Raw genomic sequence first — 19,106 nt, 5'->3', positions numbered from 1 at the left:
TAAATTTATTTTTGGCATTACAATTTTACCACTAATTATTTCTATTATAGTTGTGATATCGCTACAACTCACGGTGTAATACATGTTGTCCATTGATCTTAAACTTTCCATTAGTTGGCATCCACTATAAAATTCCATGCATCATACGTCGAATTTCATAGAAATCCAAAGGAAGAGTAATGACTCCTCAGCTACCATATTCGCATCTAAGTTCTCTTGCATTTTTCACATCTTTTGTGCTTCTCATTGCATTAGCTGCGTATTCAAATGAAGAAAGAAGGGTACGTAATTCAAAAGAAAAGAATATATATATATATAGTTTGTAGATTTCCTTTGTAAACACGTACTGTTTTAATCTGTACTGAATGATCAATGGTACCACCACCATATATAAATGTCATGGATGCAGCAGGTTTATATTGTGTATATGGGAGCTCAACACGCATCCCAGTACCCAACTTACGAACTCCATCTTAATTTGCTCAAAGAAATTCTCGTGAACTGGTAATTAATAAATTGATATGTTGTTTATTATATTTTGTCAAATTTTGAGACTAAAACAAATTATGAAAATCCAGTTCACCTAGTGAGTCTTTGGTGTATAGCTACCAACAGAGTTTCAGCGGATTTGCTGCCAAACTTTCGATTGATGAGGCCGACAAGTTGAACGGTATATTAATTTATATTTATATATCGAATGGAGGAGGGAATAGTTTTAATTAATTTTAGATCATATGTTATAAATTAATATATACCAACAATTGAACACATACGAATTAATTAATTAATTAATTAATTAATTACAGAAAGGGATGGAATAGTTTCGGTGTTTCGTAGTAAAACCCTGAAGCTTCGCACAACGAGATCATGGGATTTCCTCAACTTCCCACAGAGTGTTAACAGAAATCCTCCACTGGAAAGTGACATCATCGTCGGAATGCTCGATTCTGGAATATGGCCGGAATCCAAGTCCTTCAATGATAAGGGATTGGGACCTCCGCCGAAGAAATGGAAGGGTGCTTGCGTAAACATGACATGCAACAAGTATGTATATAAAATTTGCAGTTATATATTTCATCGATTCGATTTAAAGTTGTGACTAATATAAATAAATTAATTAATTAAATATGATCGATTGAATTCTTAAGTAAAATCATCGGGGCACGCTACTACAATAGCTTCGGCGATTACACGTCGAACGAACCATCGCCGCGCGACTTCAAAGGTCACGGGACGCACACAGCTTCCACCGCCGTCGGCCGGAGCGTCTCCCACGCCAGCCTCTACGGCCTCGCTAAGGGCACTGCCCGAGGGGCCGTGCCTTCAGCGAGGCTAGCGGTGTACAAGGTGTGCTGGGCGTTCGGGTGCACCGATCAAGACATCTTGGCAGCGTTTGACGATGCAATCTCCGACGGTGTCGACATCATCTCTCTGTCAATCGGCGGCTCTAATTCTCTGGATTATTTCCAGGACTCGATAGCTATCGGCTCCTTCCATGCTATGGCGAATGGAATTTTGACATCGGCCGCCGCTGGGAACAACGGGCCGAAACATGGCACGGTCTGCAACGTGGCACCGTGGATGGTGTCGACGGCGGCAAGCAGCATCGATAGGCACATCATTGACAAGGTGGTCACCGGTGATCACATTTCCACTTTGGTGAGTGAGTAATTAGTCCATTTCAATTTAGAGATAATATTAATGTGATTTAATTTTGACCATATGCAAAAATTAAACTTGCTAGTCTTATAATTTATGTATTATACTTATTACTTTAGATAATGTTGCACTCCATTAATTCCTTTTTTATTTATACTATATGCTCTCTTTCTCTCTTTTTTTGCTAAAAAGAATGAAAATAAGGAATTATTATATATTTTTAAGTAATTTTTGAAAGGAAAAAAAATGCAGGGAGCTTCTGTCAATACGTTTGCGACAACAAATAGGTTTCACCCGTTGATCTACTTACCGGGAAATGCAACTACTTCTCCAGGGTACGAAGATACAATGCTATATATATTCTCTATCTTCTTGTATATAGTTACGTTGCAACCATTTTGATCTGAGGATATATCAATTGCCAAATTAACTTATCTACTGCTTAATTACTGTGTTTCAGGGATTGCAGTATGCCAGATAAAAACGTGGTGAAAGGAAAGATTCTTCTCTGCAAATTACTCTCTTACGAAACTTTTACTAAGGGCATTCAAGGACTGATATCTATAGATGACTCTTCACTTAATATTTCCTTCTTATTCCCAATTCCATTCATTGTAATCAGCTCATTGGATGGCCTCAACCTTTTGAACTACATAAACAACACAAAGTGAGTACTGTTTATATATAATTGAGGAAATATATAATTATTAGCTAGTATTATTTTAATATCATCTAGCTAGCTAGCTAATTTGTTGAGAAGTATTGCATGCACTTAACTTCTTTGCTTGTATTTCCATAGTTCAATATCGAGGTACGTGTATATATACTATTGTTGTACTATATAATAATCCATGTATATATATGATCTTGGCCAGAAATCCTGTGGCTAACATCCAAAAAAGTGAAGCAGTTTTCGACTCCGAGGCTCCCTTGGTCGCTTCCTTCTCATCGAGAGGCCCCAATTTAATCACCCCTGACATCTTGAAGGTCAGTAATTAATTAATTAATTAATTAATGATTCATCATTAATCACAGTCAGTTATATTACCTTCACATTTTTAATGGATTAATCGCAACTTAATTGGCAATGTACTACTAATTTGTGTTTGCATGCATGCAGCCTGATATAAGTGCTCCAGGAATTGACATTTTGGCCGCCTGGTCACGGGTTGCATCGGTGTCAAACCTCCCCATCGACACAAGGGTCGTCAACTACAACATAATCTCGGGCACTTCCATGGCTTGCCCGCATGTAACCGGTGTCGCCGCCTACGTCAAGTCTTTCCACCAAAACTGGTCGCCGGCAGCCATCATGTCTGCGCTCATGACGACAGGTCTCTCTAATTGTCATATATATATATATATATATATATATATATACCTTAATTTGTTCTGTTTTCTTTTCAGCTAAATTTTTTCATTTTGTCCATGTTTAATTTAATTTATATGTACAGCCAAACCGATGTATCCTTCCGCCGGCCAAGACCAATTATCGTATGGAGCCGGCCAACTGAACCCGGCGAAGGCCGTCGACCCAGGTCTTGTCTACGACGCCGGTGCCAGTGACTACGTGCAAATGCTCTGCGACTCGGGCTACAACGAAACCATGATCAGGATCGTCACCGGCGACTCCAGTTCCTGCTCTTCCAGTACCAGTACTGGAACGGCGAGGGATCTCAATTACCCATCCATGGCCTTACATGTTCAGTCCGGCAAAGCCTTCGCTGCCAAGTTCTTGAGAACAGTGACCAACGTCGGCAGCGCCCGACGCGGCAAGTACAAGGCCGAGGTCCGGGCTGATCGCAGACTTAATGTGGTGGTGAATCCTAGTAAGTTGAGGTTTTCGGAGTTGAATGAGAAGAGACAGTTCACTGTGTCGGTTTCTGGCGGGCCATTGCCAGGGAACTCGACGGCGCCGGCGACGGTCATTTGGTCGGACGGGAAGCATCTGGTGAGGAGTGTGATGGTTGTCTACACCGATTTCTCATCTTGATTTATCAATGTGAAAAATATGTATTATGTTACAATTATATTTTGTCAATGTACATAAGAAAATATTATATTACCATTCTACTTAATTCATCACATGATTGAATAACAATCTCCAAACTTCTATATAATACTCGTCGTAAGTAAAATATTTATGATGCATTTAATTCACAATTCACCTAATCGGCAAGTGTAATATAATATTGAGCGTAGTAGTGGGTCGAGCGGGAGGCCGGACAAAGAGCTCCCAAACTACTAAGCCGCGAGGCCGGATAGGGAGGTGCTAAACTTGAAGGCAAGTCCATCGAGCAAGCTGGGCGCTGCTAGTTAAAAAGCAGAGCTAGTAGGTTGGGGGAAGGCTGCCGAATAGGGAGATGTGCTGAGCATTGCTGATCATGTTAGCAATTAATTAAGCATGAGCTACTTGTGGTGAACTGAATCGTACTCGAATGCTATCAACAGAAAAGCACTCGCACTATAAGAAAAAAAGTTGAAAGATAATATTTTTTACGTGTTGTCTATGTGACCTAAAAAGTATTGTTAAAAATACTATTGTTAAAAGTCCGCAGATAATGTTTTTGCTACCCTTAACTAACAATAGATGCAACATCTATAAACAATTTGGTTAGAATGCAAATGGGCTAAGCCATGCCCCACAATAGAAGCTAATCACAAGGTCCAAATAGTTGAATTATTTTGACTATTCAAGTATTTCGTTTAGAGCCAATGTTTGACTTTGTTTAAAGTTTAGAAATAACAAGTTCTTATGTTTCCATATAATGCACATATATAATGATGTTGCATTAAAGTCAGTTTGGAGATGGTCTTGGAAATGTCCTAATGAAATTAAGAAGATAAAAGATGATCTCTGATCTAAATAAACTGATATAATTTACTAGCAGCAGATATATATATATATCCAACATTCTTACCAATCACTTAAAGTCATCATATTCATAAGAGAACTCTCTACTTCCCACAAATTTTAACAAAAGAGAGGTTATTAAGGCCATGCAATTTAAGACAAAGAAACAAACATGACTATTATTAATTCCAGCAACAGGATATCGTGCCCCTAAAGAAGTTTCTCTTTCACTGTCTCTGGGGTTTAGATGCAAGGAATGGATAGCAATTAAAATAAAATCAATCTTAAGACGTTTATGTAAAGCCAAAGAATTTATTTCAACAATGGAGTATTTAATCTAGTAGAGCAGTTGAGAGATTATTTGGAGATAAACTTCAAAAGCATGATGTTAGCTTCTCCCACTTGACACTAATGGTGGCTAGTGTGCAATTAGTTTCCATGACTACTTGAGTGATAGATACTCAGAACTTGAGCTTGGAGAAAGAAACAACAACCAGCTGCCTCTCTCTTTTTTTTAATGAAATGCCTCCCTTTAATAAACCTACTATCATTTCCTCAAAATTGCTCAGAAAAGATATTTAAGAAAAAGCCACTTCCTCATTAATGACATTACCTCATCAAAGATCACTTGAAAGAAAAGAAATTCCATTGTAGTAAATTGTCATAAGTTGCTTGTCGAATTACTCATTTTGGCCCATCTCCATTATTATTCTCCTCCCTCCATGTTCAGAGTAGTGTCAAGCCACAGCCTCCTCTGTTTATTCTTCTCTTGTAACCTAAATATAATCTTGCACACCTTTATCCTTTCATGTCATAAAGAAAGTAACAGAATGCCTTGGTATAGGTATTGGTCCTATCCATGTATGACCAAATCGAAGCTCATGAGCTTGTCCAGATAATTAGTTACATACAAGCAATGAAACATGATACCTTAACATTTATAGCCTTTTGGTGGTGATGTATTCAAGAGAGATGTATGTTGGAACCCCAAGATTATTTTGGTGTGATCAACAAGTTAAGTTAGGTCCTGCGTTGTTTCTAACCTTGTGTCTAAGTGTGCAGGAGCTTAGGAGCACAGGTAGTCGAGCGGAAAACGCAGCTAGCGAGAAGGACGACATGCTGTGCGTCCGAGGGACGAGGCGCTGCGGAAGAGTACACCGACGGACGAGAAGGAAGCGCGCGGTGGTTCCGAGGGACGAAAGCCGGAGCGGAAGATTGCTCGAGGAGCAAGAGACGCAGCTAGCGAGAAGGTCGACGACCGAGGGACGAAGACTGCGGATGACTACGCTGGCGGACGAGAAGGAAACACGCGGCAATTCCGAGAGACGAGAAGCCGGAGGGAAGCACGCTCGAGAAGACCGGAAGTTGGGTTCGGGTGAGCCCTTTTCCGGATGGCAGAGATCACCCAAGCGAGCGGATCCGGAGGAGAAGAACCGGACCGAGGCGGGACTGAACCAGAGAAGAAGTCCCGGACGAAAAAGTCAACAATTGTTGACTTTGGGCTCCGGGGCGCACGGAGCAGTCCGGGGCGCCTTGAGCAGTAAAATTGACTAGATCGAGTTTTGACTCGATCTGAACGTTGGGGGATAAGTTTTATCCCCCCAGGGCGCCCGGAACCCTTCCAGGCGCCCCGACTAAGGCTATAAATATAGCCTTGGTCCAGAAGCTTCAAATCTAACAGAGAACTCAAGCATACTTTCTACACTTGTACTCTTTTCTGTTTTAAGCTTCTGTTGTGCGCTTCATTGCTGTAAAAGGCTTCTCCGCCTGAAGGAGATACTAGTGCTACGTTTTCTTGGATTAACAACCTTCCCGGTTGTAACCAAGTAAATCTCGGTGTGCCTTTTACTTTTCTGCTTTTATTTATTTCTCTTATTTTATGCAAGTGTCAGTCTAAGAGTTCGAGAAGGGTGTTTGCATTTTGATATTTTCAGGGCTATTCAACCCCCCCTTCTAGCCGGCCCAACGGTCCTACAAGTGGTATCAGAGCCAAGTTGCTTCAAGAGGACTAACCGCCAATCGAAGCAAAGATAATGGCCGGGCCAAGCATCCACCCGCCGAAATATGGAGGAGATTTCGCTACGTGGAAGAATCTGATGCAGGTATTTTTTACCACAGACTTTGAATTAACTCTAACAATGGAATCCGGTTTTGTAGCTCCAGAAGGAAAGGAAAAATGTCAATGGACAAAAAAGGGAGCAGGCTGAATTCTTGGCAAACGGCAAAGCAGAATACCATCTGCTAAGCGTTCTTCCACCTCAAGAAGTCAATAGAATCGGACAATACCACTCGGCAAAGGAACTTTGGGAAAAGTTCCTCGAGCTGCACGAAGGGACTTCCGAAGCCAAGCTCGCCAGAAGAGATCTACTTCGGAATCAGCTCACCAGCCTGCAACTTGGGGAAGATGAGACAGTCGTGCACCTGCACTCGAGAATCAAAGAAATCATCACCGGACTGTCGAATCTCGGAGAAACGGTATGTAACCGAGATTCGCTAAGGTACGCACTAAATTCATTTCCTAGAAATTCAAAATGGGCATCACTAGTAGATACCTTTTATATTTCTAAAGATTTAGAAAAGATCTCGTTAGAAGAATTTTTTTCTACTTTTGAAGTGCATGAGTCAAGATGTGCAGGAATGAAGGAGCCCAAGAACAACGTCGCCCTCAAAGCTTCGAGAGACGAACCAGAGTCGGAATCCTCTCTCGATGACGAGGAAATGGTAATGATGGTAAGAAGATTCAAGAAGCTTTGTAAATCGAGATCTATTAACCATCCATAGGGGAAGAAGAAAAGGACGATCCGCTGCTACCATTGCGACGAAGAAGGGCATGTCAAGGACAATTGCCCCAAGCTGAAGAACAAGAACAAGGAAAAGGGTAAGAAGCCTATCCAAAAGCGAAAAGCCCTAAAGGCGACGTGGGATGATACGTCGTCGGAGTCGGAAGTCGAGGCATTCTCCGGACTTGCTCTAATGGCAAGTCATCAAGACGACGACTGCGAGTCAAGCACTTCCGAAATGAGCATCGAGAGCATCGATGAAGGGGGAGCTTCGTCAGAAGAAAGCAGCAGTTCAGGGGGAGACACGGAAAACGAACTCGACAAGGTAAGTCAGGTACGTTCACTTCCTCCCGATAAACTTTATAAATTTGTTAAGTTATTAACTAAAGACTGCTGTAAATTAGAAAAGGAAATAAAAAATTTAAAAATAATCTTAGCTAAATCCTGCCCTCTAGAAGAATTAGATAAATCAAAATTGGAAAATGAAAAATTGAAACTTGAAAATAATGATTTGAAAATTCAAGTAGATAATTTGAAAAACCATGCATGCTCATCTAATTCTAGAAAATTTAAAAATTTAAATTGGTATTATAGATATCACCCGGGACAAATTAAGAATATCTCTAGAAAATATGTCCCTAAGAAATTTTTAATCAATCCAGTAGGCTGGAACCTTTATTGGGTTCCTAAATCTTGCTTAGTCTAAGTTTTAAAATTAAAATTAGCGATTTTCAGTGAGAAAATTAAACAATGAATTTCTCTATGAGGCTTTGTCTAAGGAAGTGGTTGTTGTTCCAATAACCAAGAAGACCTAGTGCCTTGTCACGACCTGAAAGCCAAAATATTGAAATAAATGTTTAATTAACTTTCTGTCAAAGCATTAAAATTAGAATTAATTAATGCTTTCAAAGTTTTTTTTAACATTTTTTCAAAATATTTTAATACTTAGAAAAATACTTCTTGCCGAAGTGAAATTTTTACTTAGGATTTTTTTTAAAAGTTCTAAAAATTTATTTCAAAAATATTTTTACTTAGGATTTTTTTTTAACTTAGAAAAATTCTCAAAAATCAATCTTTTAAGTTAGAAAAACTTTTTCCTGAAACTAAAAACCGTTTTGACACTGAAAATTTCTGCTTAAAGCTTTCAGAAATTTTTTAAGAATCTTAATATTTTCTAAGTCTTTAACTCTTAGATTTTTTTTTTTGAAACCCCATTTTTTTGTGATCAAAGGGGGAGAAGAATTAGTATAAGCCTAGGGGGAGATAGAAATTGAAAATTAAAAATTTTTAAAATTTAATTTTGTTGCACATTATTACAATAACTTGTTTTAATTTTATGTCTAGTTTTGTCCCTAGCTTAACTTGGGTTGATCACACCAAAAAGGGGGAGATTATTGGAACCCCAAGATTGTTTTGGTGTGATCAACAAGTTAAGTTAGGTCCTGCGTTGTTTCTAACCTTGTGTCTAAGTGTGCAGGAGCTTAGGAGCACAGGTAGTCGAGCGGAAAATGCAGCTAGCGAGAAGGACGACATGCTGTGCGTCTGAGGGACGAGGAGCTGCGGAAGAGTACACCGACGGACGAGAAGGAAGCGCGCGGTGGTTCCGAGGGACAAAAGCCGGAGCGGAAGATTGCTCGAGGAGCAAGAGACGCAGCTAGCGAGAAGGTCGACGACCGAGGGACGAAGACTGCGGATGACTACGCTGGCGGACGAGAAGGAAACACGCGGCAATTCCGAGGGACGAGAAGCCGGAAGGAAGCACGCTCGAGAAGACCGGAAGTTGGGTTCGGGTGAGCCCTTTCCGGATGGCAGAGATCACCTAAGCGAGCGGATCCGGAGGAGAAGAACCGGACCGAGGCGGGACTAAACCAGAGAAGAAGTCCCGGACGAAAAAGTCAACAACTGTTGACTTTAGGCTCCAGGGCGCACGGAGCAGTCCGGGGCGCTCGGAGCCCTCCGGGGCGCCCGGAACCATCCGGGGCACCCTGAGCAGTAAAATTGACCAGATCGAGTTTTGACTCGATCTGAATGTTGGGGGATAAGTTTTATCCCCCCCAGGGCGCTCAGAACCCTTCCAGGCGCCCCGACCAAGACTATAAATATAGCCTTGGTCCAGAAGCTTCAAATCTAACTAAAAACTCAAGCATACTTTCTACACTTGTACTCTTTTCTATTTTAAGCTTCTGTTGTGCGCTTCATTGCTGTAAAAGGCTTCTCCGCCAGAAGGAGATACTAGTGCTACGTTTTCTTGGATTAACAACCTTCCCGGTTGTAACCAAGTAAATCTCGGTGTGCCTTTTACTTTTCTGCTTTTATTTATTTCTCTTATTTTATGCAAGTGTCAGTCTAAGAGTTCGAGAAGGGTGTTTGCATTTTGATTTTTTCAAGGCTATTCAACCCCCCCTTCTAGCCGGCCCAACGGTCCTACAATGTAGAATGGATCTAGGAAGAAGTTTTTAATGGTAATGTCCCAGAGGATAAATAATGCATAAGTGACAAATATTTTGACATCATTAGATTATGCTTTTTCCAATTATTGTGGATCAACATTAGAATATTGTCACTCCATCAATTTCAACGCAAGGTTATATTACTAATAATGATTGATCTAAAGACATGGGCAAATTAGTGAAGGGAAAGTCTGACAAATCGTAGAATAACACAATGGATTATTGACCTGGATTGCACAATTTCCATCACTTGAAGATTTTGTCTTCCTCACTCCACTTTATCCCAAGTTGATATACATTAGGTCAATTGTTTCATTGATAATCTTTATCTTTTGTTCTCTTTTTGTTTAATGTGAATGATTTAAAATGATATCCTCTAGTGGTTATATTGAAGTATTTTGGTAGAACTCTTTAGGAGAAAGAGATATTCTGTCTTCTCTATCTTTAAACTTTTGATTACAAAGCCATTATATAGACTTGAAAGAAACTTAGAGGGTAAGTAAGCTTAAATGCTAAGTAACCGTTTAGCTTATCAAGGTGACTCTTTGATTCATACAACAATTGCATGCACGATGGAAGAGTGATGGTCCAACTTCCTCATAATGATAGTCAACACATTAACTTTAACACTCCCCCTTAATGTGTTGTCGAATTCCAAGTTTGGCTCGGAGCTGTTCAAATCTTTCTCTCGGAAGTGCTTTTGTGAAGATGTCAGACAATTGCTCCTCAGATCGACAGAACTCAAGTTGAATTTCTTTATCTTCAATTGCCTGTCGAATGAAATGATGCTCGAGTGCTATATGTCGAGTTCGGCTGTGGTGAACTGGGTTCTTAGCCATGGCGATTACAGATTTGTTGTCGCAGTATAGCACGGTTCCTTTAATCTGATGATGACCGAGATCAGCTAAGATTCTTCGAAGCCAAATTGCTTGTGAAGTGGCTACTGATGCTGAGATGTACTCGGCTTCCGCAGACGATTGTGCAACACTTTGTTGTTTCTTGGACAACCATGAGAATATTGCTGAACCAAAAGAGAAACAGTACCCCGAGGTGCTTTTCATGTCATCTAAGGATCCACCAAGATCACTGTCACAATAACCGACAAGGTTAAGTGCGTGATTCTTTTGAAAGCTTAGACCGAGGTCGGTTGTCCCTTGAACATATCGTAAGACGCGCTTTGCTGCACCGAGATGAAAATGGCTCGGACTTTGCATAAATCTTGAGAGTAGACTTGCAGCATACATGAGATCAGGCCTAGTTGCTGTGAGGTATCACAAATTACCAATGAGGCTACGGTAGTGAGTGACATCCGCTGCTTTTCCTCCATCTTCCTTTTTCAATTTCTCCCCCATAATGAGTGGTGTAGAGACAGGATTGCATCCCAGCATGTTGAATTTCTTCAGAATCTTTTCTGCATATATCTTTTGGCAGATAAATACTATTTCTTCTTCTTGGTAGATCTCCATGCCCAAGAAATGTCGAAGTAGACCCATATCGCTCATTACATACTTTTGAGTCATGTCATCTTTGAACTCTTTGATCATCTTCTTGTTGCTTCCAGTGAAAATTAGATCATCAACATAAAGAGTGACTATAAGAACATCATTACCTTGATGCTTGACATACAAAGTTGGTTCACTCTTGCTCTTCTCGAATTTTGTTTGGCTGAAATAGTTGTCGATCTCACTGTACCAAGCGCGAGGAGATTGTTTAAGTCCATATAGCGCTTTCTTAAGTTTGTAGACTTTTCCTTCTTTTCCTTTTAGGATGAAGCCCTGAGGTTGATCTACATACACTTCTTCCTTCAATTCACCATTGAGAAATGCTGACTTGACATCAAGCTGATAAAGTTTCCACCCTTTGCTGGCGACAAATGCAATTATAGCTCGGATTGTGTCAAGCCGAGCTACTGGGGCAAACGTCTCCCCGTAGTCAATTCCAGGCTGTTGAGAATAACCTTTGGCAACTAGTCTTGCTTTGTGTTTTTGAATGGATCCGTCTGGGTTGTACTTGACTTTGTAGATCCATTTAACACCTATGACTTCTTTGTCTGTTGGTTTATCAACAAGCTCCCATGTCTGATTTTTTTCAATCACACGGACTTCCTCCTCCATTGCTTTTTTCCACGATTCTGCTTTGATTGCTTCATCAAAGTTCTCAGGCTCAATGGAGCAATAATTGCATGTAGCATATATATCATCTAATGATCTGTACCTTTTTAGAGTTGTGCTCGGGGATGAGGAGTTTGATGAAGTTGGATCAGTTGAGCTTTCGTCATTGGGTTGAGATGAGCTTGAATCTGGGGTGCTTGGCTCAATTTCATCTTCTTTGTCAGTACTAATCAGAATGTCTTTCTTCTCAACTTTGTTTTCTTCCCAATTCCATAAAGCATTTTCATCAACTTGAACATCTCGGCTAATAATAACTTGACCCAGCTGTAGGTTAAATAGTCTATAACCTTTGCTCATGGTACTGTAGTCGACAAAAATACATCTTTCACTAGATTCGTCAAGTTTGCTTCGTTTCTCTTTTGGAATTTGGGAATAGCAAATGCTTCCGAATACCTTGAGATGGTTCACCGATGGTCTTCTACCACTCCATGCTTCAAACGGAGTCTTGTTTGGTATGGCCGTGGTTGGGCATCAATTGGATAAGTAAACGGCTGTGTAGACTGCTTCAGCCCAGAAGATTTTGGCTAAACCTTTCTCGTGCATCATTGATTTTGCCATTTCAATGATTGTCTAGTTTTTCCTCTCGGTAACACCATTTTGTTGAGGGGTGTACCTTACTGTTAGTTGCCTTTCTACTCCTTCATCTTCACAAAAATTGTGAAATTTTTTAGAAGTGTATTCTTTGCCTCTGTCACTTCTTAAGGTTTTGATGAAGCATCCACTCTGTTTTTCGACGAGACTCTTAAACTTCTTGAATATCATGAATACTTCGGACTTCTGTCTCATGAAATAGACCCAAGTCATGCGAGTGTGATCATCGATGAAAAGAATGAAATACCTATTCTAAGCATGAGAAAGGGTGTCCATCGGTCCGCTGACGTCGGTGTGGATAAGTTCCAACTTTTCTTTAGCTCTCCATGATACTCCTTTTGGGAAAGGAAGTCGATGTTGCTTTCCAAACGCGCATCCTTCACATACATGTTGCTTTCCTTCTATGTGAGGAAGTCCTTGCACCATACTTTTGCCAGATAACTCTTTGAGGCTTTTAAAATTAAGATGACCAAGTCGTCGATGCCATAAGGTTGATGTCAGGTAGTCCGAGGTAGAAGCTCGATGAGCTTTTAGATCGGCATAATTGATGTTGAGAGCGAAGCTTCGATTGACCATTTTGATCTTTGTGAACACCTTTGACTTATCTCTCCTGTCAAATATAACACATTCATTGTTATCGAAGCAGAGCTTGTACCCATTTTCCACCAATTGTCCGAGGCTGAGTAAATTTTGACTCAAGCTCGGCACACACAAGACATTGTTGATGCAGCTCGGACCTTCCTTCGTCTCGATGGCGATTCTCCCAAGTCCTTTTGACTTTGTTTGCTCTCCGTTTCCAAACTGAACAGGAGCATTGATGCTATTGTCGAGCTCAGAGAAAATTTCTGAGATCGACATCATATGGTTGCTACATCCGCTATCTAGCAACCATTTTCCTTGCTCCTTGTTGGTGGCTGTGTGACATAAATAGAATGTTCCATGTGTCTCCTCAGCTGTTTGATTTTCTCCAACCTGATTTGCCTGATAAGAGTTCCTACTTCGGTAATCTTTGGCGAGGTGACCAAATCGATTGCATATTTTACATCTCGATTGGCCTTTGAACCAACAGTCCTTCTCGGAGTAATTTGGCTTATTGCATTTGCTGCAATTCGATGAGTTATCTTTTACTCTTCCTTTTGAGTTACGTCCACCTCGTCCTCTTGATTGCCATCCACCTCGTGATTGGGCCTCTCGTTCGTTGTTACCAATTTTGAGCTTTGATTGGAATGCACCCTCTATTGGCTTTTCAGAATGTCTGGACAATCTTTGCTCGAACGATTTTAGGGATGCCATCACTTCTTGAACTGTGAGTGTTGTTAGGTCCTTTGTTTCTTCAATGACGACAATAATGGGATCATATTTCTCAGGAAGACAGATGAGAATCTTTCGTACCAATCTCTGATCTGTAATATCTTCACCATGAGATTTCATTATGTTGACCAAATCGAAGATTCTGGTTGAGAATTCCATGAGTGTTTCTTTCTCCTGCATCTTGGCATTTTCGAATTCCTTGAGTAGTGATTGGAGCTTAATCGCTCTCACTTTCACATCTCCTTGAAATTCGCTCTGCAAGATCTCCCATGCTTCTTTAGCAGTGTCGGTACGCATGATTCTGGGAAATATAGCCTTAGTGACTGCTCTTTGAAGGATTGAGAGAGCACTTGCGTCGGCTTGTAGAGACTTCTCTAATTTCTTCAGATCGGCTTCGTTGAGGACAGTGGATTCCTCGGGCTCTTGCACTCCATTCTCCACAATCTCCCATTGGTTAAGAGATCGAAAGATGGTCTTCATCTTTACATACCAGAAATCATAGTCTTCGCCATTAAACTCTGGGATGAGATGGTTGATGTTTGTTAAGCTCGAGCTGGCCATGGATTTGGATTGGTAGAACCTGGAGGCTCTGATACCAACTATTGAAGTATTTTGGTAGAACTCTTTAGGAGAAAGAGATATTCTGTCTTCTATATCTTTAAACTTTTGATTACAAAGCCATTATATAGACTTGAAAGAAACTTAGAGGGTAAGTAAGCTTAAATGCTAAGTAACCGTTTAGCTTATCAAGGTGACTCTTTGATTCATACAACAATTGCATGCACGATGGAAGAGTGATGGTCCAACTTCCTCATAATGATGGTCAACACATTAACTTTAACAGGTTATCTATTTTAGCATGTTAATTTGTTCTCTCTGTCAATCTCTCTCTCAGTAACTACTCCCTCATGGAATAAAATGATAGGAAACTCAATCTCCTCATAGATTTCAACACTTAAAGAAAATTATAGAACTTTAATCTTATATCCATAATACTTTTATTAGTCACTCTACTAGTTGAGACTTGAAAGATAAATGTCAATCTCTCTTCCAATTGAAAGATAGTTCTTAAATGTATTTGTATTAACTATTGAAACATGGACTAACACAATTGAAACTCAAATAGAAATATAAACACATCTCAATTTATATATTTGAAGTGTTACTCCTCTTTGATACTATTAATTCCTCAGTCGACATTGTTGTATCGTGAAGCACGTGAGAGAGTGGGAGGGAGGTGAATCACGTGGTTTTCAAAACTTGTTTTCTTTTAAAAATTAAAAGCAAGGTACAGAGCGGAAAACGAAAATGAGAAAGCAAAAACCAAGATATAAGAAAACACGGACGGTTTTTATTTGGTTCAGAGCTTTTGGGGACTCCTACTCCAAGGCCTAGGTCCCGCGGACCTATCGATGGACAATCCACCAAAACCTCTTTCAATACTGCCGAAAGCGAGAATCGAGTATAAAAAAAGTTAGGCCAAGTGCAACACCCTGCTCTTGTCCTTTTCTAGTAATTAAGTACAAAAATAAATTTTACCAACACTTCAATAATAGAAATGATAGCGCTTTGTGTTGATGTCTAACTGCCGGGCGTGATCGGAACTCCTCAGAGTAATTGTCGGGCTCAGCAGTTTCGCAATAGAGTTGCAGCAGGAATCGAGAGTAGTCGGAGGTTCAAATGTGCACACAGTAGCTCGTATGTAGTTGTTGTTGAAGTGTCTACTCGAGACTGCCTTATAAAGGGCTTGGAGGGCACCTTCCATAGCATGGAAGGCGCCTCCAATAAGGCAAAAACTATCCCAAGAAAACCAGCACTTATCTACGACCGATTCCAAAAATCATCCTGCGGAGGGCGTCTTCCATAGCCATGGAAGACGCCTTCTATGAACAGTACCGAGGCGCCTTCCATAGTCATAGAAGGCACCTTCTATGAACAGTACTAAGGCGCCTTCCATAGCCATGGAAGACGCCTTGGGTACTGTTCATTTGAAGGCAGCTTTGCTTCTTTGCTTGCTTTCTTGTCCTGCAGCAAATGTGTTAGTCAAAAAACCCTGTAAGACAAGTGTTAGCATAAATATAATAAATAGAGTAATTAGTTCCTGTTCTCCCAGGACCAGGAACTAGTCAAGGTCTCTGTTTAGGGATCCCAAATGGACCTAATTTAATTTCTAAAGAACGCAATAGGTTGTTTAGGAAAGGTTCAACACTTGTACGAAATTTTTGTACAGTGGAACCGGTACGATCTTCCTATGACCAACCAACAACGATGTCCTAGAACTGTTTTACAATTTGTGTAAGTGTTTGCATATCTCACCTATGACTCTATCTAATATAACTCAGTTCTCATGAATGTATTTGTTTTTGACAATAAACATTCCTAGTTCTATGAGAAGTTCTAAGAATTGTGTCATTTGAATTCTTTTCGAAGTGACCGTACTTCTTTTTCACATAAGTGATCTATCAAGAGTAATCTACATTACATTGCTGGATTATTAAATGTCATGTGATTAACTTCTATCCTTTATTAGTCCATTGGGTAGTTCCCCCATAGTGATCTACATAGTCGTGCAATTAATTTGTTTCATCGAATCTTGTTCTTGGGATTTCCAATCTGCATAGGTTGAGTTTCTTTTGTACCAATATTTTCCATAGGCATCAAACTTATTTCTCGCGATGAACTTAAAATTAACTCTCTATTTAACTCTTTAGTTAGCGGATTCAATAGGTTATCCTTGGACTTTACATGGTAAACAGTGATAACACCTGTTGAGAGTAGTTAGTTGCATAATGGTTTTGTGGATATGATGCATATGTCTAGACTTACTATTATACAAATGGCTTTGTGCTCAGCCAATAGCCGATTGACTATCTTAGTGTATATATTATTGCCGATTCAAGTTTTAACCACCTAGGAATATCTTTTAAAAATTGTTGACCTCTTCATCATATTTGTCAAGAGTTATAAAATCAAATTTCATCATGGACATGAATACTTGTCAAGAGCATTAGTATTTCAAGAGGATAGGGACTAATCAATCATGGGCGACCACTGTGTAGAGGTTATATGTCCAGTCTAGTGATTAATGCCTTCACATTTTGGCTCTAATTATCGATTGAACACCAAAGAACATTTATCATTTGTAGAGGATAACATTTGTACTTTTTGTGTCAATACGGAGGAGACACAGGAGCATCTGTTCCTTAGATGCCCCATCATAGGATTGCTATGAAGGAAGGTTAGAAGTTGACTACACATGTAATAGGAAATTGTTAGGCGTTACTGGAGACGAAGGGTTCCCCTTCGTTACTCCCTTTGCTGCAAATGCCAAGGAGATGAAGGGGTGTCCTTTCCCCTTCGTCTTCCTCAGGCTTCCTATAAAAGCAGTGTCCAAGCACAGATCCAGAGAGATCAGAGGTGTGCGAGTGAAGCGGAGGTGATCATCGAGCAGAGGAGAACGCCCAGAGGCTAGGATTTGGTTCGTGAAAGAGTTCGAGGAGGTTCCCTGAGGTGATCTTCTCGGCGATAGCAACAGCGACGTCTCCGGCTGTTCTTCGATGATTTCTTTGGGAAAGCACTGTGAGTGGTTACCGCTTTGCTTCGCTTTAGTTTTCATGCTCTCAAATTAACAACAATAGTATCAGAGCACGAAATCATGGTTTTGAAAGCATGAAAATCGGCTTGAGAATAGCTCGCTGTTTTTTTTTGTCGCGAAGAAGATGAATAGTGTGTGTGTTTTTTTTATTTTAATCAATTGTTCAATCGATTCAAATATTTGAATCGATTGAATAAGGAATTGAATCGATTCAATTGGCGGCACAGTGCCTCACTCATGTGTTGAATCGATTCATGAATCGATTAGAAAAGAAAAAAAAATGGAATGAACAGTGCTCATTTGACGAAGCATAGTAAAGAATTAAAGAAAAACGTGTATGATCCCGTCCGGAAGCTGAGTCGGACGGAGGCCGGTCGCGGTGGACTGGGCGTTGACGGAAAGTCGCGGGCGATGCAGGCTCCCCACGGGTGGCTGATGCAGCTGCAGGACCCTGCGCACACTCAGACGATCCCCCCCTCTCACGTTAGAGACCAAAACCCAGGGAAAAAGTCCCCGGATCAGGCCCTCCGACGCTCAAGTCAGGTCTTTTTTCCCCAGAAAAAAGCAGACAGAAGAAGAAAAGGAAAAAAGTGACGAGGGAGTGTGTGCGCGTACCTGCGTACGAGGGATTTCTCCCCTTTTATGCGTCCTCCTGCTAGAACCTGCCCCCCTGTCAGAAAACGTTAGACGCCCGGCTTTGTCCTCCAGTCCTGGACACCTGTCGCGCTGCTATTTGTTGTGAAAACATCTTTCTGTTTAGGAACCTCCGCCTTCGCACTTGGGTTTTGTCCTGTAGTGAGGGACAGCTGGCAGGCTACTACTGGCTATGAGGGCATCTTTTCGTTTCAGGAACCTTCGCCTTCGCCCGCATCGTTGGTATGTAATGATTACCCCTGACAGACCGTTGAGATTCCCCGCACCCGCCCTACTTAACTTCTCCGATCCATTGTGACCTGCACCGGCCTCGCCTCTTCTGATCGGCTCTAGACTCTACGTGTTACCCGCCAGACGGGCTGACTCTGCTCAGCTCTGCCGATCCTGCCCTGCCTCTGTGCTTTGTACTTCCTGGCCCTTCAGTGTAGACCTGCAGATCGAGCTGATTCTGCTCAGCTCTGCCGATCCCGACCTACTTCTGCGCTTTGTATTTCCCGGCCCTTCCGCGTAGCCCTGCAGATCGGGCTGATTCTGTTCAGCTCTGCCGATCCCAACGTGCTTCTGTCTGGTTCTGCCGATCCCGACCTACTTCCGTGCTTTGTATTTCCCGGCCCTTCCGCGTAGCCCTGCAGATCGGGCTGATTCTGTTCAGCTCTGCCGATCCCAACCTGCTTCTGTGCTCTGTATTTCCTGGCCCTCTACTGCAGGCCTGTGGATCGAGCTGACTCCGCTCAGCTCTGCCAATCCTGACCGGCCTCTGTGCTCTGTATTTCCTGGCCCTCTACTGCAGGCCTGTGGATCGAGCTGACTCCGCTCAGCTCTGCCGATCCCAACCCGCTTCTGCCTATGCTGAGCCCTGACTGCCCTGTCAGCCTGCCTTTTTGACCGCCAAGTCGCCATGACTATTGACCGCCACCTCCTCGTGACTTTTGACCGCCACATAGCCTGGACTTTTCTAATCCTTTTCTCTTGGGCCCCTCCATCACTAACCGTATCACACAACCCGCTTCTGCCTATGCTGAGCCCTGACTGCCCTGTCAG

General features: G+C 41.4%; 1 protein-coding gene across 1 annotated transcript; it reads left to right on the top strand.

Annotated features, from left to right (window-relative positions):
• Positions 1–403: 403 nt before the first annotated feature.
• LOC122006883 (subtilisin-like protease SBT4.3) lies at positions 404–3,652 on the top strand. The gene is made up of 10 exons (XM_042562564.1): positions 404–504; positions 579–670; positions 807–1,044; positions 1,149–1,659; positions 1,912–1,994; positions 2,120–2,326; positions 2,459–2,470; positions 2,535–2,646; positions 2,780–2,993; positions 3,114–3,652. The coding sequence occupies exons 1-10, from the start codon at positions 404–406 to the stop codon at positions 3,650–3,652; spliced, it is 2,109 nt and encodes a 702-aa protein (XP_042418498.1).
• Positions 3,653–19,106: the final 15,454 nt, after the last annotated feature.

The sequence above is a fragment of the Zingiber officinale genome, chromosome 1A, assembly GCF_018446385.1.
Source record: "Zingiber officinale cultivar Zhangliang chromosome 1A, Zo_v1.1, whole genome shotgun sequence".
Taxonomy (NCBI): domain Eukaryota; kingdom Viridiplantae; phylum Streptophyta; class Magnoliopsida; order Zingiberales; family Zingiberaceae; genus Zingiber; species Zingiber officinale.
This window is presented reverse-complemented; position numbering and strand designations above follow the sequence as displayed.